The sequence below is a fragment of the Lactuca saligna genome, chromosome 7 (genome assembly GCF_052625555.1).
Source record: "Lactuca saligna cultivar CGN05327 chromosome 7, ASM5262555v1, whole genome shotgun sequence".
Classification (NCBI taxonomy): Eukaryota; Viridiplantae; Streptophyta; class Magnoliopsida; order Asterales; family Asteraceae; genus Lactuca; species Lactuca saligna.
Genome location: NC_136423.1, coordinates 80,922,848 through 80,940,022, shown reverse-complemented (window position 1 = coordinate 80,940,022; position 17,175 = coordinate 80,922,848). Strand labels below are relative to the sequence as shown.

Genomic DNA, 17,175 nt, shown 5'->3' with positions numbered 1-17,175 from the left:
CGAAACCTTTAAGCCTTGGCATGGCTGTAAAGGCTCCTACACTCCTTAACATCATTCTATTCCAACTCAAGGATCTAGATCTCATGCATGGTGCAACATTTACGTCCAAGATTACATTTTTATGAGTCTACAACTCAAATGGACCAGAAATATGATGGATCTAAGCTTATGGAGACCATTTGCTCAAAAAGTCTCCACCTTTGTGACTAAAACCCTAGAAAATGGTACTTAAAGCATATTAGAAGAACTATTTGACAAGATCCGAACTTTTTACCTTATAATGGAGCTTCAACCTTTGCAAAGCGTAGATCCACACTTGAACACCACTTCTAGCCTTCCCAATGAGCTCTTCTTCTCCTTTGCTACCTTGAAATGGCACCACCAAGCTTAGAATACTCACAAATGGCCTAAGAACGAATGCACACTCTCTTTAGGGTTTCTTTCTGAGGGATGATGGCTAAGGAGTCGAGCCACACATTCCTTTTATAGCCATCCGAAATAATTAGGGTTTATAGGTCTGGACCGGTTACACCCAGCGTAACCTTGGGTACGCCCAGCGTACCCGAGGGTGAATGCGTCCAAATGAAGCGCGCGAGTACGTTCAACGTACTCCTTGTACACCCAGGTACTCGCCTAACATGTAAACCCTAAATGGCAACAAATCAAAGATGAAGAGCTAAATAGAAGGGTACCTGGATTTTGAGCTGTTACAATTCTCCCCCACTAGAACCAGACTTCGTCCACAAAGTCTCACACTGAAAACAATTCTGGATACTGATACCGCATCTCAGTCTCGGACTCCCATGTCAGCTCGGACCCCTTCCGATGTTGCCACTGCACTTGTACCAAGGGTACTTCCTTGTTCCTCAGAACCTTAACCTTTCGATCCCTGATCGTCACTGGTCTCTCAACATAGTTCAGGCCTGCATCCACCTGAATATCATCTAATGGCACCACTGCTGACTCATCGGCAATACATTTCCTCAACTGTGAGACATGAAAGGTGTTGTAGATCTGTCCCAACTCAGCAGGTAGATCCACCCGGTAGGCTACCATGCCTACCATCGCAATTACCCTGTTCCAATATATTGGGGTCTCAATTTGCCCCTCTTCCTGAATCGTATCACTCCTTTCCAGGGAGAGACCTTTAGGAGCACAAGGTCACCTACCTGACACTCGAGCTCGGACCGACGCCTGTCCGCAAAACTCTTCTAACAACTTTGCACGGTCAACAATCTCTGCCTGAGCTGTTGTATCTGCTCGGTCGTCTAAAGTACAATCTCCATGCTACCCATCACCTGCTGCCCCACATCTCCCCAGCAGATGGGGGTGTGACACCTCCTCCCATACAACAGCTCAAAGGGTAGCATACCAATGCTCGAATGATGGCTGTTGTTGTACGAAAAACTCTGCTAAGGGTAAATAGGTGTCCCAACTCCCTCCAAAATCCAAAACACATGCTCGGAGCATATCCTCAAGCGTCTGAATCGTTCGCTCCCTCTGTCCGTCCGTTTGTGGTTGGTATAGAGTACTGAAATGCAGCCTCATACCCAACTCCTCATGAAACTTCTTCCAAAACCTGGAAGTAAATCGTACATCCCGATCTGAAATGATCGACATCGGAACCCCATACCGCGATACCACCTCCCTCACATATAACTCTGCCAATTTCTCCGCAGAAGAGCTCTCACTGATGGCTAGAAAATGAGCGCTCTTCATCAATCTATCCACAATCACCCAAATTGCATCGACCCCCCTCGCAGTCCTTGGCAATTTGGTGATAAAATCCATGGTAATCTGTTCCCACTTCCATTCGGGAATCTCCAGCGGCTGCAATTTACCGTGCAGACGCTGGTGCTCGGCCTTAACCTGACGACAAGTTAGGCACCTCTCGACGAACCATGCAACATCCCTCTTCATACAGGGCCACCAATACTCCTTCTTTAGGTCCAAATACATCTTAGTAGCCCCGGGATGAATTGAGAATTTCGATCGATGCGCTTCCTCCATCAAAATAGTACGTGTACCGCCTACAAACGGTACCCAAATCCAACCCTGAAATGTCATAAGTCCCCGACCATCCGTAATGAATTCCGATACCTGACCGACAACCCGCTCCTTTTTCTGGTTTTCTGGTCTCGCAGCCTCAGCCTGAACTCCTCGGATGGTGTCGAAAATTGGAGTCATCATCGTCAACCTCATACAAACGTCTCGGATCGGGGCGCTTTCCGCCCTACGGCTCAACGCATCGGCCACTACATTAGCCTTGCCCGGGTGGTACAGGATCTCACAATCATAATCCTTCACCACATCCAACCATCTCCTCTGTCGCATATTCAGATTTGGCTGATCCATCAAGTACTTCAGACTCTTGTGGTCCGTGTATATGGTACACTAAACCTCATAAAGATAGTGCCGCCAGATCTTGAGGGCAAACACCACAGCCCCCAATTCCAGGTCGTGGGTGGGATATCTCGACTCATGAGGCTTCAGCTGCCTCGAAGCATACGCTATAACGTGTCCCCTCTTCATAAGCACCACCCCTAATACAGATATAGACGCATCACAGTATACCACAAAATCGTCCATCCCTTCCGGGAGTGCCAGCACCGGGGCCTCGCACAATTTCTGACGAAGGGTCTCGAATGAGGACTGCTGCTCCGGTTCCCATGAAAATGCAACACCCTTCTGGGTCATCTTAGTAAGTGGCACGGCGATCTTGGAGAAATCCTTGATAAACCTTCGATAATAGCCGGCCAATCCCAGAAAGCTCCTGATCTCAGTGGGCAATCTCGGCACTTCCCATCTCATCACCGCCTCGATCTTGGCCGGATCGACCAATATCCCTTTCTGGTTAACAAGGTGCCCTAGGAACTGGACCTCTCGTAACCAGAAATCGCACTTGGAGAATTTGGCATACAGCCTCTCCAATCTTAATACTCCAACAATTTCCCTCAAATGCTCCTCATGCTGCTCCCTAGACCTCGAATATACCAAATATCATCAATGAATACGATCACCGACCGATCCAACATCGGCCTGCACACCCTGTTCATAAGATCCATGAACGCAGTCGGGGCATTGGTGACCCCAAAAGGCATCACCACAAACTCGTTATGTCCATAACGAGTTCTGAATGCAGTCTTCTAAATATCTTCATCCCGAACCCTCATCTGATGATAACCCGACCTCAAGTCTATCTTAGAGAACCAAGATGCCCCCTGCAACTAATCGAACAGATCATCGATCCTAGGTAACGGATAACGGTTTTTAACCGTCAACTTGTTCAACTCCCGGTAATCGATACACATCCGGTATGAACCATCCTTTTTCTTGACAAATAGAATTGGCGCTCCCCAAGGTGAGCTACTCAGTCGAATAAACCCCTTTCCCAACAGCTCCTGAAGCTGTGAGGATAACTCTTGCATTTCTGTTGGAGCGAGGCGATAAGGCGCCTTGGCGATGGGCGCCGCTCCCGGAACCAGATCGATACGGAACTCCACTTGCCTTTCCGGAGGCACACCTGGTAATTCTTCGGGGAACACATCCGAAAACTCGCATACTACTGGAACCTCGTCAACCGAAATTGGCCTCCCCGTGGCCACTCCAGTATCCATCACATAGGCTATGAATCCACTGTAGCCCTGCTGCAAACTCTGTCTCGCCCTGGCAGCCGAACAAAACGCTGACCCACACCGGGTCCCCTCACCATACACAGTAAGCACTCCCCCACTAGGGTATTGTATAGTCACCAGTTGTCTCTCGCAATCAATGACTACCCCAAACTTACTCAACCAGTCCATGCCCACGATGACACAGACATCCCCCATCGTTATAGGAATCAATTCTATAGTGAACTTGACACCAAAAATCTCGAGCACACATCCTCGAATCACGTCAGTGGCATGTACTGCTTTCTCATCCGCTATAGAAACCCGCAGGGGTCGACTCATCACCTCCCGATCATACTGATGTGCTGGCTAAAAGCCAAAGATACAAAAGACCGACTCGCACCCGAGTCAAATAATACCAAGGAAGGTACAGAATTCACAACTTATAAAACGCATTGTTGTGTATAGTTGATTAATGAATAAGTAAATGCATATAAGTCGAAGTTTATCTGTTACCTTTATCTTAAGAGGGTAAAAGCGATATCTCGGCCGCTCGATGATTTGATTTGACTTATGTGCCGGGCCCGGTGAGAACTAAATTGATGTGTTCGATTAAGTTCTATGTCAAATAAGTCTGAGATCGAGAAACCAAATGCTAGACAAATTGGTTCCATAGAATTGTCAGCATGATATCTAAACAGAGGATTGTACGATCCCTTATCTAAAGGACAAGATTGATTAGATCAGAGTTTGACAGCGTCTTTGAGAGCTACGATTTCTAATCGGATTATGCTTGTATATATAGTTACTAGACTTATCCAAGTGGGAGACTGTTGGAATAGTGTCTAAGGCTGCAACTATATTAGGCAAGTATTTGACCCGATTGTGTATGGTCCTTTTGGGTTGCCTTCACCATAGCAACTTGACAGGATGATTTATAATGAGAGAAGAAATATTATTATAATAATATTATTATTTGATTAATATAAGTCATAAATTAATTAGGAATTAATTTGGTGACTTAAGGAGATTAATTAAATAGAAGGGCATAAACTGTCAATTGTATGATAGTTGTACTTTGGGCAATAATCCCTTAAGGATAAAAGGGGACGGTTTTGAGGGCTTTGGATAGACCTTGAAATCGTCCAAGGCTTATCATTAGGGTATTGGATTGCTTAGGGCCTAAGTTATCCAATTAGAGTTTAACGGTGAAACACTAGGAGCCTTACAAGTATAAATAGACCCTAGGGGTCATGGAAAATCGACACTCTTGTCTCTAAAGGAACCCTGGCCGATTTCTTCCTCCCCTCTCCTCTCTCTATAATCATCATCTTGCTAGTTGGTGTTTGTAAGCCATTAGATGAGTGACAATTGTGACTCTAAGTTCCAAGAACAAGAAGATTCAAGCAAGCAAATTAAGGTGATCTTCTAGATCTGTTTTTCTTATGTTATAATCTAGATCTATTGTTCAAAAGTCTTGGATTCAATGCATGTTCAATTAGAGAAACCTAGATCCAAGCATTAGCGTTTGTATGTGCACATAGGAATGTTCATATGGCTAAAACCCATCAATATCATCATCAATGTGTAAAAATAATACCTTCCTTGTCATTCACAAGTTGGTTTTGCCCGACATCATGATTTATCCATAACGAAGAATATCTCATTTTTGAACGCGAATTGTGGCTTCAACTTATTGTAAATAAGAGAATGTTGTTCACATAACATCCCTGATAGATTCCTCTTACTACAAAGTTAACATATCCGACAGAGTGGATGACGATGAATACACTTTGGAATTATGAATCTAAAGTATATGGAAGTGTTTGGTGTTTGTTTTGTGTTTTAAAATGAGAAGTGGTAGTGTTTATTTATATTAGAGGAAAAAATTCAAATCTTTTCTAATATATCCGTTTAAAAATGGTAAAAAAATACGTTTGGTGAGACTACTTTGTGTATTGGTCTTACTGCAGTCTCGACCCCCGGTCAGTGTTGGTTCAGCGCATCGCAGGGTGCGATAGATGGCCACGTTGATCGGTTTAATGCATTGCCAAATCAAATACATGCAAGGAACTTCAATGTGTTTTTAGCCATATTTAAGGTAATTTTGCAGTGTGTTGGCTTGATAACATACTGTATCTATGCCATTAATATTCTTGATTTTTATAAACAAGTCATCTATTATTACCTAGCAAAAGCATCTATAATGATTTCTTTTAGTTCCAAGTAATAATATAAACTTCATTTAACCTTTCTAGGATGAACACATTAAACTTTGCTGCCATTTCGAGTGAGTCAATATTGAATTTGGTTTATGTTGGTTAACATGTACATCTATAATAGAGACATAAACCCTGTAATGGGAGTCTAATAATTTAGAAGTAGAATTGCATATAGGAGGTATATGGTTCAAATCTTGACACACCTAAAATATTATTAAAGTTCCTTGATTAATCTCCTACGTAGGCCTTGGGACGGGTTGGCTTGGGCTACTAAGATGGTGCAGTTTACAATTTTTTTTACGATAGAGATGTAATGTTTAGAACGAAGAAAAGCTATATGGTGTAAACATAATAACCATTCATGTTCTTTTAGTATTCATCTAAAGAAACCAAGTTCTAAGCATAAATTATATCTTTTATTGTTATTTGGTCGCTGCATATATTTGTTCCAACCCCCGCAAAACTTCTTCACTTGAAGGCCTATCTTTCGGATCCTCAGCTACACATCTTGCTGCAAGTTTTGCGCATTCGAAAGCTCCTTCAATGGAGTAATTTTGTTCAAGGTGGGGATCCATTATTTGCTTTAGCTTGATTGTATCTGCGAAGAATGGAATTGCCCATTTTGTCAAATACCGGTCATGATTAAGCTGCTTCATGTCATATGCCCGTTGGCCTGTTAGGGTTTCCAGCATTACCACACCAAAACTATAGATGTCACTCCGCGCAGTAAAGCAATCTGTAAAAACAATGAAGGGTATTGTTTATAATCATAAAAGAGCGAGATTAACGTTACGAATCACCACACTCACTCAAGCAATCTATAAATGTTCATATTGTTGGATATCACTCAGTTAGAATATAACCTACGCGTAAAAATATAAGTTGGGTCTAAATAACCAAAGGTGCCAGCAACATGTGGGTTCCCGATATCACGGCCAACTAGTGCCCTCCCAAAACCCCCAAGTTTTGCATTAAAATCCTGAAATAAGAAAGGGTAAACAACAAGTCGTTAACTTTAATGGCATAAAACCAAAAGCATTGAAGTGATTCTATCAACACTGAAAATCTTAGGGGGCTTAAATAACAGTGCCAGCACCTTATCAAGAAAAATATTAGAGGACTTCACATCACAATGTATGACTTCATTTATTGATGAATGCATATAAGCGAGCCCTCGGACTACTCCTATTATTATCAAGAGTCGTCTTTCCCAAGAAAGCGGTCTGCCGATATCTTCTGCAATGTGAATTTATGCATGTCACATCAGCTACCTCATTGCAACGACTCAACCTGTGAGTAAAGATAAACTAATAATAGCTTTTTAGAGAGATTCAAGTATACCTCCGAATAAGAAGTGACCAAAATTTTGTTGCTGCATGTACTCATAAACTAGCAAGCATTGGGGTTGTTTATCGATGGAGTATCCCAAGAGACGAATAATATTTGGATGAGACAACCGTCCTAAGGCGTTTACCACTCTCTGATCTCACAAAAAAAAATTAGTTACATTCAGCACACAGATTTATAAAAGAAATATTATAGCCTTGTTCCATGATAAAGACTCGTCAATTGCGTTCACAACATAAAACAAATGTATAAAGCTAAACATATCATTTTCACATAATCTCATCTCTCACTTGTCAAAAGCCATAGTATACATAACTACGAGTCATTTCCCTTGGTTCAGATGCCATATCCATTTCCGTCTTTTATTAATAGGGAAAATGAATTATAAGCCCAACGAAGTTTCCAAATCGTTCAAAAAACACTAATTATGTTATATCTGTTTAAAAAAACCTAACGAACTTAACCTTTTGTCTAAAAAGCCCAACTAACTTACACTTCTCATTTAGGGTCAATCAGCTAATGAAAGTCAATGAATGATATGGCTTATGACGTGTAATTAACTATCGAAAAACAACTTGTAAGACCAGCAAAGTTTCAAAACCGTTCACAAATCCCCAATCATGTTTTGTTTGTTGAAAAAAACCCAAAGAACTTACGTTTTTGTTCAATTCTTATTAGATGCAACCAGATTCATTATGTATACAACTAATTGGCAAATGACATGGCATTATATTTAATGACATGGAATAAACATATTAGAATTTCCCTTTATATATTGACTTAGGGCTTGGAGAAGAGAAAAACGAACGATGTCTATGTTCGATCTCTTGTGATAGCTACTTCTTCCTCTCAGTGATTAATGTCCAACTCAAGATCTACAAAGAAGATATTTGATGATGAAAACTCTTGTGAATGTAGACTCCCTTCTCGGATTTGGACATCTAGATAATGTTTAGGGCTTGTTCGAACAGATGGGTAAGTATAACTGAAAGCTTTATCATGTCCATTTTAATAAGTTTTTGTTTTTGAAAGAAACCAAACAAATAGATAGAATATGGACATGATAAAGCTTTCAATTACACTTACCCATCTGTGAACAAGCCTTGAACTTTTTTCTCTGGATGATCCTCCGTTCTAGTTGTCCAAATCCAAGAAGGGCGACCACATCCACAAGGTTTTTCATCATCAAATATCTTCTTTGTAGATCTTGAGTTGGAAATTAAGGATTGAGAAGAAGAATAAGAAGTAGTTGTTACAAGAGATCGAACACATATGTCGTTCGTTTTTCTCTTCTCCAAACCCTAAATCGATATATAAAAGGCAATTCTAATATGTTTATTCCATGTCATTAAATATAATGTCATGTCATTTGCCAACTAGTTGTATACATAATGAATCTGGTTGCCTTTAATGAGGATTGAACAAAAACGTAAGTTCATTGGGTTTTTTTCAACAAACAAAACATGATTGGGGTTTTTTGAATGGTTTTTAAACTTCGTTGGTCTTACAAGTCATTTTATGATATTTAATTACACGTCATGAGCCATGTCAGTATTTGACTTTCATTAGCCGGTTGACCCTAAATGAGAAGTGAACGAAAGTGTAAATTAGTTGGGCTTTTTAGACAAAAGGTTAAGTTCGTTGGGTTTTCTTGAATAGACAAAACATAATTGGGTTTTTTGAACGGTTTAAAAACTTCATTGGGCTTATAAGTCATTTTTCCTTATTAATAAGGTTATGTTTTTAAGGAATTTTTTATTTTTCAATAGAAAGATTTGACAAGAACACTAGATCTGTAGTTTGAGCATCATGTAGCCTTTGTGTGAGATTCTATACCACAAACGGTAAGCATAAAAATAAAAAAAATAAAAAAAAAATAAAAAAAAAAAGATAGGAGTTGGTCCAGACAAAACATGTTTTCTTCATACACAACAATTTATTTTTTAGAACATTGTATTGTAGAATCATATAAAGCATAAATTGTTGTTTAAAGAGAAATAATGTTATGCGCTAATCACTTCCCCCTATTTAATTAATAGTAAACTGACTATGAAGTGAAGTGAGAGAATCAAAACTTGTGTACATTTATAGATACTTACCTGGCACTTTGGCTGAAGTTCACTATACCATTTAACAGCAACTTCAATTCCCATCCCCCAAAGTGAAGGTGTGAATGTGTTCTTGTCAACCCAACCTATGAATAAGTCTCGAGAACCATGACATAGGAACGAGAAGTTTTGTGTAGCCACTTCTAAATCATCAAACTTATATACTTCAAATAATTTTGGAACAGTTCTTGTGGAATCTTTGTTGTCAACAGGTACACTATCATCAGCATTTCTATTACTGGTGTCTTTTATATTACTTGATGGCTTTGAATCGCCATGGGCTGTAACAGATGAATACAATTTGATTAAATAATCACAATTCACAATCCCAACTATTCCAACAATTCAAAAGGGCATAGTGGCTAGAAGTATCAAGAGTTGTCTCAAAGGTTCATGTGCTTCTTGGGATGAAAGGTGTATATTTAGGAGTACATTAAGGAGAGGGGGTAGCCAATAAAAAATAATAGAGTGCTATTTACTTCAGTTCTCCACTTTGTTTTATATGACTAATTATAGGAATTCTTTAGTTTGCCCATTCTTATTATGCATGACTTTGTAAAGAAAACGTCAGAAACTATATGCTACAGGCAATAAAGCATTGACAATATGCTACAGCATACAGAGAATAAATTATTAAAATTCAGCCAATGCACTCAATATTTTTCTGAATGAGAAGAATGTGGTGAAGAACATTAATACTACCATGACCTCTAAATCATGTGTAACAGTGTAATTGAGCCTGCAGTAATGAGCAAGCACTGGTTAGTAAGAGCATAGAGACCATAAATACAGATCGATGAAGGAATGGTAGCAACCCTTAAATGGTAATAAGACTGTGAGCATAGAGAAGAGTAAACTACCCAACAGGGAACAAGAAGAGCTGTAGAAGAAAGTAGGAAGCACAAGTCAGGAAAATAAACTGCATACAAGTTGGGTATTTATGTTTTCCTCTTCGACGATTCCAGCCTATCCCAACTAGTATGACATCAAGAACTTCTATTGGTAAGATACATCAGAATATTTGTATTCAACTGTTTAGTACATGGTTTAAATATTTAATTACCTGTTAGATTAAACTACAGTTTTGGGCCCAGTGGTTTACACCTTTTTGCATGTTTGGCCATAGTTTCGGAAATTTGATACAATTGATACTCATGGTTGGTATATCCTTCGGTTTTGGTCCTATCTTAGTTACCATCTATACCATTTCATTAACTACGTATAAAGTGACAAAAATGCCCCTGATTTTTTTTTTCTTTTTCTGATTTCATATATGGATGACATCTATAGTCCGAACGTTTGTGGACTAGTGTTATTCTGCGAAAATAACTGAGAAAATAAGTTATTTGGTAATGTGAATAACTAATGTTACTATCATACATTCTCACTAATTATTATCATTCTTACTTATTCTCATGCATATTTGTTCACTCATTCTCATTCTTGCAGAATACGATTATCAAAAACATATTATGACAGAATGAGAATCTTAAAATAAATAAATAAACAAATAAATAAAAGTTCATAGTAACCTTATAGATGATAACGACAGTAGTTATATGAAGTTAAACGTATTCACACTATCAAACAACGTATTCCCTTAGTCATTTCACGTAATAGCGCTGTCAACGCACATCTGCACAATAGATGTCTATCCACATATAAACTTTCTCTCTCTCTCTCTCTCTCTCTCTCTCTCTATATATATATATATATATATATATACACACACACACACACACACACACAGAGAGAGAGAGAGAGAGAAAGAGAGAAATGATCATTATATATATATATATACACACACACACACACACACACAGAGAAATGATCATTATAGAACCGAATAAAACGTATAGAACGATCCATTACACTTTTAACCCTAGGTTTATTATATTGAAAGATTAAATTAAAGGGGTGCATAGTAAAAATATACACTTATGTCTATAGAATCACATAAAAACGAGGGTATAATGGGATTTTGCATGTAATGTATAAGATCTGACATTACCATTGATCACTTCCCTCAGGTGACATTCTGAGGTTGATCGCATATACTCTCTCTCTCTCTCTCTATATCTATATATATATATATATATATAGATATATATATATATATATATATGTGTGTGTGTGTGTGTGTGTGTGTTGGGATGGGAATTTGAATTAGATTGTCTTTAGTTATAAGCGTGTATAATATTTACTATCTTTTCTTAGATTCTAATTTGTATGTTGTAATTCCAATTTTGGAATCTTATTTAATCTTAGGTTTGCAGTTCTGAATTGTCGACTTAGGATTCCTTTCTAGCGCTTCTTTGACGCCTATATATAGGAGCATTAGTTAGTAGAGAGGCAAAAGTTTTTGACACAAAATAGTTCTGCACAATCTATTGTAAAGATTTGTTCTCTCGAGCCTCTAATGAAACTAAATCTTATTTACATATTTGAGTTCATCCAAATCATTCATATCTTTAATCGGTTCCACATACCATAATAATATTTAAAGTTCTTAAGTTTAATCTTGAAGCCTTAATTAGTCTATTAGTATTACTCAACAATAGAACAAAGCAAAAGAATTCTAACAAAAAGTAACTTAAGAACATGTCATACCAGGGAGGGGCGTCGGGAGGGGCGTTGTTTACCGAAGGGGGGTCATTAGGAAATAGGAAAAGAGAAATTAAATTGCCTCCTTTTTTATGCCTACAAATATTACTAGCCACTAATATTATGATACGTATCATCATTTCACCATTCAATTTAATTTGATTTGATATATTCCAAATATAATCTTAATGACAAACTTAAAAATATGGAATGGTTACACGTTAATAATGTTACTAGGTAGGGATATTTGTAGGCATAAAAATTAGGAATCAATTTAATTTCTCTATTTAAAACGGTTATAAAATTTAAATAATTATTGATGAGAAAAACAATAATAATATAATAGGATATATTAAAAATTTGATATACTAAATACGACAGCAATTGTTATAAACGAAAGGGGTTATAAAACAACCAAACAAATAAGGAAATACAACAAAGTTATATGTAGATAAAAAGAAATTAAAATAATAATAATAAAACTACAAAATGTGAAGTGCTTTTGTATTCTAAGTAACACATAATTAATGTCATAGGAGGATTTAGAGGAACCAAAAGTAGTAAGATTTTTAATTTCGCTTAACGAAAACACAACATTAGGCTTACTTTGGGTCATATTGTGACAAAAATAACAAAGACGGATGGTAGACAGAAATAACAAAGATGGAAGGTAGAACCAATGTCCAGAAAATAGCGGTGCTACAACTAATATAGGGTTATTCAAAATGGGAGTTCATATTTCCACTTAATAAATTGATTAATCCACATGAGGTACAACATCTTTTGTAACTTTCATACAAGTTACTAATATATATTTCAAGTTGATGAATCAACTTCTTAAGTGGTAATATCACTTCCCATTAAAAAAGCAGTGAAATAATCGCCAATACCGCTAAATTGACCAAAAGCGGAACCATAATTTTACACTGCTAAATTGAAATCAGGTAAAGGTGGAAGGCATGAGGTGGTTGCTAAACTATTTCCACTAATGTCGTTTTAAATAGTTGTCCTTAAAATCGGGGAGTAGATATGAAAGCCGGTAAACAATTATTCAGCATGATTAGGCTATCTTAAACTATAAACTATAACCTCCGTAGACAAATTAACTTCATTACTTTTGTATACGGCCTTCTTATATTGTCTTAATTTTGTGCTAATATATGCTAAAATGGATAAACAAAAGCATAGAGAACTAATATGCACAATTCATATAGGAGATTGAAATACCAGAGTTCTCTCCTTTGGAGGCGAAGGGAAACATATCAAGCAATTTTCCAAATATTGTTTTGTCTGTAGCCTGCAAGGAAATGTTGAGTTTCTCCTGTAAGGTCAGTACATAATTGAGACGTACCACAACCTCAGCCATCATCGGGCGCTGCTTTGGATTGCTGAGCAAACATCTCTCTGCAATTCGAACAAACTCTTTTAAACACTTTGGAGAGATTTCACCCCTTATGTCGTTGTCAATTATATGCTTTAAATTGCCTTCTTTGATAGATTCTTGTACCCATCTTGCTAAATTCCATTGCTCTTCACCAAGGCTTTCATCCACTGCACGCTTACGACAAAGCACTTCCAGCAATACCACCCCAAAAGCATAGACATCAGACTTCCTTGTCAACCTTCCTGTGAAGGAATAATCTGGATCTAGATACCCAAAAGTTCCTCTAACAAGTGTGTGCACATGAGTCAATGGCTGATTTGTTGGACCTATTTTGGACAACCCAAAATCTGAAATTTTAGCTGCCCAACTTTCATGCAACAAAATATTGGAGCTCTTGACATCACGATGTATAACCCCAACATCAATCCCTGTACCCGTGTGGAGATAGTCTAACCCACGAGCTGCACTGATGCAGATCTTGAGTCGTTGAAGCCAAGAAAGAGGGGTACCGAGTTTATGGAGGTGGTCTTCTAGTGTTCCATTTGGCATATATTCATATACAAGGATCATTTCATTTTCATGATTACAATAACCAAACAAGGATACAAGGTGACAGTGACGCAAATTTGAAAGCATCTCAACTTCTGCCCAGAACTCTGTTGCACCTTGACTGGACATAGAATCCAACCGTTTAAAGGCAGCAACAGAAACAATTGATCCATTAATAATGTTACCTTTGTAAACTTTTCCAAACCCTCCATGCCCAATTACTAATGATTCATCAAAGTTATTGGTTGCTAAGAGAATCTCAGGAAACTCAAAGTGTCGGCATGATTTTGATGAATCTGTAGAGGAAAAGGAGGTGGAGAGTTGAGTTTCGTTGAGATCGCCGGTAGCAGCAGACATAGTTTTTGATGCAGAACAATTGGAAATTGAAGCAGATTTTGAAAATTGTCGTTCAGTATATGGTAATTTCTTCCTGGAAGAGAGATGGAGCCATCGTGTGTCACCAGGCATTTGTATTTAAATTGTTTTTAAATCAACTAAACGCTGAAGTCGCTCCAAAACAGCAACTTAAGTTTTATCACCTAAAGAACAATGGGACAACGGAGATATAAGTGATAAAGAAATTATGTTTTACCCATCATATATTTATAGTTTTATCACCTACAACGCTGACTCCCACAAAACCCACGATCCATGCTGTCAACTGATTTTTAGGGTTTATTGAAATTAGATATTGAAGTGGATTGGATCAGAAAATCAAATACGCCCAAACCAGAAGAGTAGGAATCAAAAGGAGCCGATGTTAAGGTTTATACAAGATTTAAAACCATACACATACAGATTTGTGAGCCTGTGTGCTATTCAAAAAGTGAATATATCGAAAATCATACCAAGAGTCGGTGTTGTCGTCATTTATTTTATTTTATTTTTTTTTTTTTTTTTGTGTTTGTGGATATTGATATTTGTCGTTGTCCGTTCCACATTTCTTCTGCTTTTTTATTATTGATTTTTTATTTTATTTTATTTTATGTTTTAATTGATGAAGTCGTCAAATGTCGATTATTTTATTTTATTAATATATATTACAAAATACACATAATTTTTATGAGAGAAAGTAACATTTTTCCACACACTTAACATCGTAACATCTGTCATATTTAATAAAAATATATATATTTTTTTATTTTACTTGTCATCATTAATCAATAAATGGTAGATAGATAGGAAGAAAGAATAAATAGTAGGATATTTAAATTCTGTTTTTGAAAATTTTAGAGTTGACAAAGGACCATCTTATTAGAAATTGTACATTTTTCGATAATCGCTCTGGTTCGGTTATAAACCGAAAAAACCGAATAATATTTACTATATGATAAAATATCAAATACAAATGAAAAATATATATATATAAATCGAATAAACCGGATTATTTGGTACTGTTCATTAAAAAACCTTAGGGTTTATTTTTGTGATACTCTCTCTTTTGGACCATGTATGAGATCTCATACAATATACAACAAAAAATTGCATGTAAACTGTGTAAACAATATGTTAAATTGTGAACTACAAACGGTTCGTGGAATGGAATTTAAAATTACATTTAACACCAAACTTGCTAAAAACCTTCTCTAACTCCATCACAATATTCAATGTGATGGGAACATGTGATGTGCGTGTTTGATCGATCAAGGAGGGAAATCACAGATTAAAGAAACGACTTTTCAATTTCCGGTTCCGGTTCCTTTAGAACCAATTAAGAAGTTATTTGGATAACCCGGATCGAAATACCCGAAACCAAATAAGCGTAAAATACATAGCCGAGAACCGAGAAAGATATCTTATTCGGTTCAATTTCTATTCGGATCCGGTTTTGATTCCGATGTTTGGTCCAAACGCTCATTCATACTCTATATAGTGGTCCACAAAACATATAAGTTATAAACAACAAACTACATGTAGTTACATATATTTTTTTAAACTTAAGGCTCTTTGTCCTGACGGTATGGGTGTGTGTAGCCATTTAAAAAAATATATTTAAATTTTGTTATATCTATTACCTAAATAGTAGGCTTGGTTATTAGGTACAAAGTAGGTAACAACGTTAAGAGGCCGACCAAGCCAACCTAAAAGGAGTGGAGACTATTGAAACACCACCACATACCAACGTGTAACATCTGGTTTATTAAATAAATAAATGGATAAAATTTAATAAACGAATAGTGGCCCTGGATCCGTAATAAGTTACCATTGTGTGTCATAAGGACTAAATGACATAATTCCTAGTAAAATGGGGACTTAAATTGTAATGTTTCGAGAAGGAAGGGTTGAACATATCATAAGTTAGTTTTTTTTTTTTTTTTTTTTTGGGGGGGGGGGGGGGGGGGGGGCTAAGTGTAATTTCGAGATTAAAAGGTAATTTCTAGATTTATTTTGCAAACGATTCTCAAAGCGGAGTGTTGTTTGGTAAGTATTGGACCTGAATTCAAATGGATTTTGAATGATGACGGCTAAAAGGGTAAATTATGGATTTACTTTGAAAAGAGTTTTAGAAGTCAGGGTATGATTGGAAACTTTATGGGACTTATTATGGAAGGATTTTTGGAAGCAAGGGCTAAAGGGTAAATGTTGGACTTAAGTTTAAAAGGTTTTGTGGAGGAGGGACTAAACTTGTTAAAAAGGATGAAAGTTTGATATTGAGCACGGGACTTGAACCTGACAATCTTCCCTCCCGTTTTAAGGCTACTAATTCCAAACCCTAACCCTAATAATAAACAACAGCTGCCACCTTATACCTACTAGCCATCGATCGCTATCACCACCCATCTAGTTCGTTTTTCGACCAGATAGGGCCACTAAGAGACCACCAAACGTCCACCATTCTCCTTCTTCTTCTTGTTGTTTATGTCACTGTTCTATTGCCACCATCAGCTACCATTCCAATCGTCGGAAGCCACCACAACAACCCTAGCTGCCGGAGATGTCGGTGCACCGTAGGAGCCGCCGAAGACTGATAAGTAAAGCTGCGAGCGTCGTCGTCACGCGGGCCGTGAACGAGTTGCTTTTCTGGCTAGTTCTCCTTCTCCACCTTCTTCCGGTGTTGCGTCACCACCATCGCCCTAACGGTTGTTCCTTTCCATTGCCGACCTCCGACCATTGCACGCCACCAGGTGGGTGGTTTGTTCGAATTTAGCATGTGATGTTGTTGTTGATTATGTTTGTAGTGTGTGCTTGATTGCTAGGCCGGAGATCGAGAGAAAAATTCCACCATGGCAGCCGACCATGGTGGTTGTTGCCCTGAAACTGCTTTCTGCCACCACAAACCACCATAATGTGGTGGCTATGTGAGTGAATCCTTGGATGAGTGTGTTTTTGGAGTTGTTTACACAATATAT

At 37.7% G+C, this 17,175-nt stretch overlaps 1 protein-coding gene across 2 annotated transcripts; it reads right to left on the bottom strand.

The window, feature by feature from the left end:
• Positions 1-6,065: 6,065 nt before the first annotated feature.
• Positions 6,066-14,719, bottom strand: LOC145006168 (putative receptor-like protein kinase At5g61350). Of its 2 annotated transcripts, none has more exons than XM_078965267.1 (6): positions 13,120-14,719; positions 9,280-9,569; positions 7,175-7,313; positions 6,930-7,069; positions 6,701-6,812; positions 6,066-6,569 (listed from the first exon to the last, which is right to left on the bottom strand). In XM_078965267.1, exons 1-6 carry the CDS (start codon positions 14,291-14,293, stop codon positions 6,256-6,258), a joined length of 2,169 nt encoding a protein of 722 aa, XP_078821393.1. In that variant the 5' UTR covers positions 14,294-14,719; the 3' UTR covers positions 6,066-6,255. The 2 variants fall into 2 exon arrangements, with proteins under 2 accessions (XP_078821393.1, XP_078821394.1); XM_078965268.1 differs by having other exon boundaries at positions 6,442-6,569; positions 6,697-6,812.
• Positions 14,720-17,175: the final 2,456 nt, after the last annotated feature.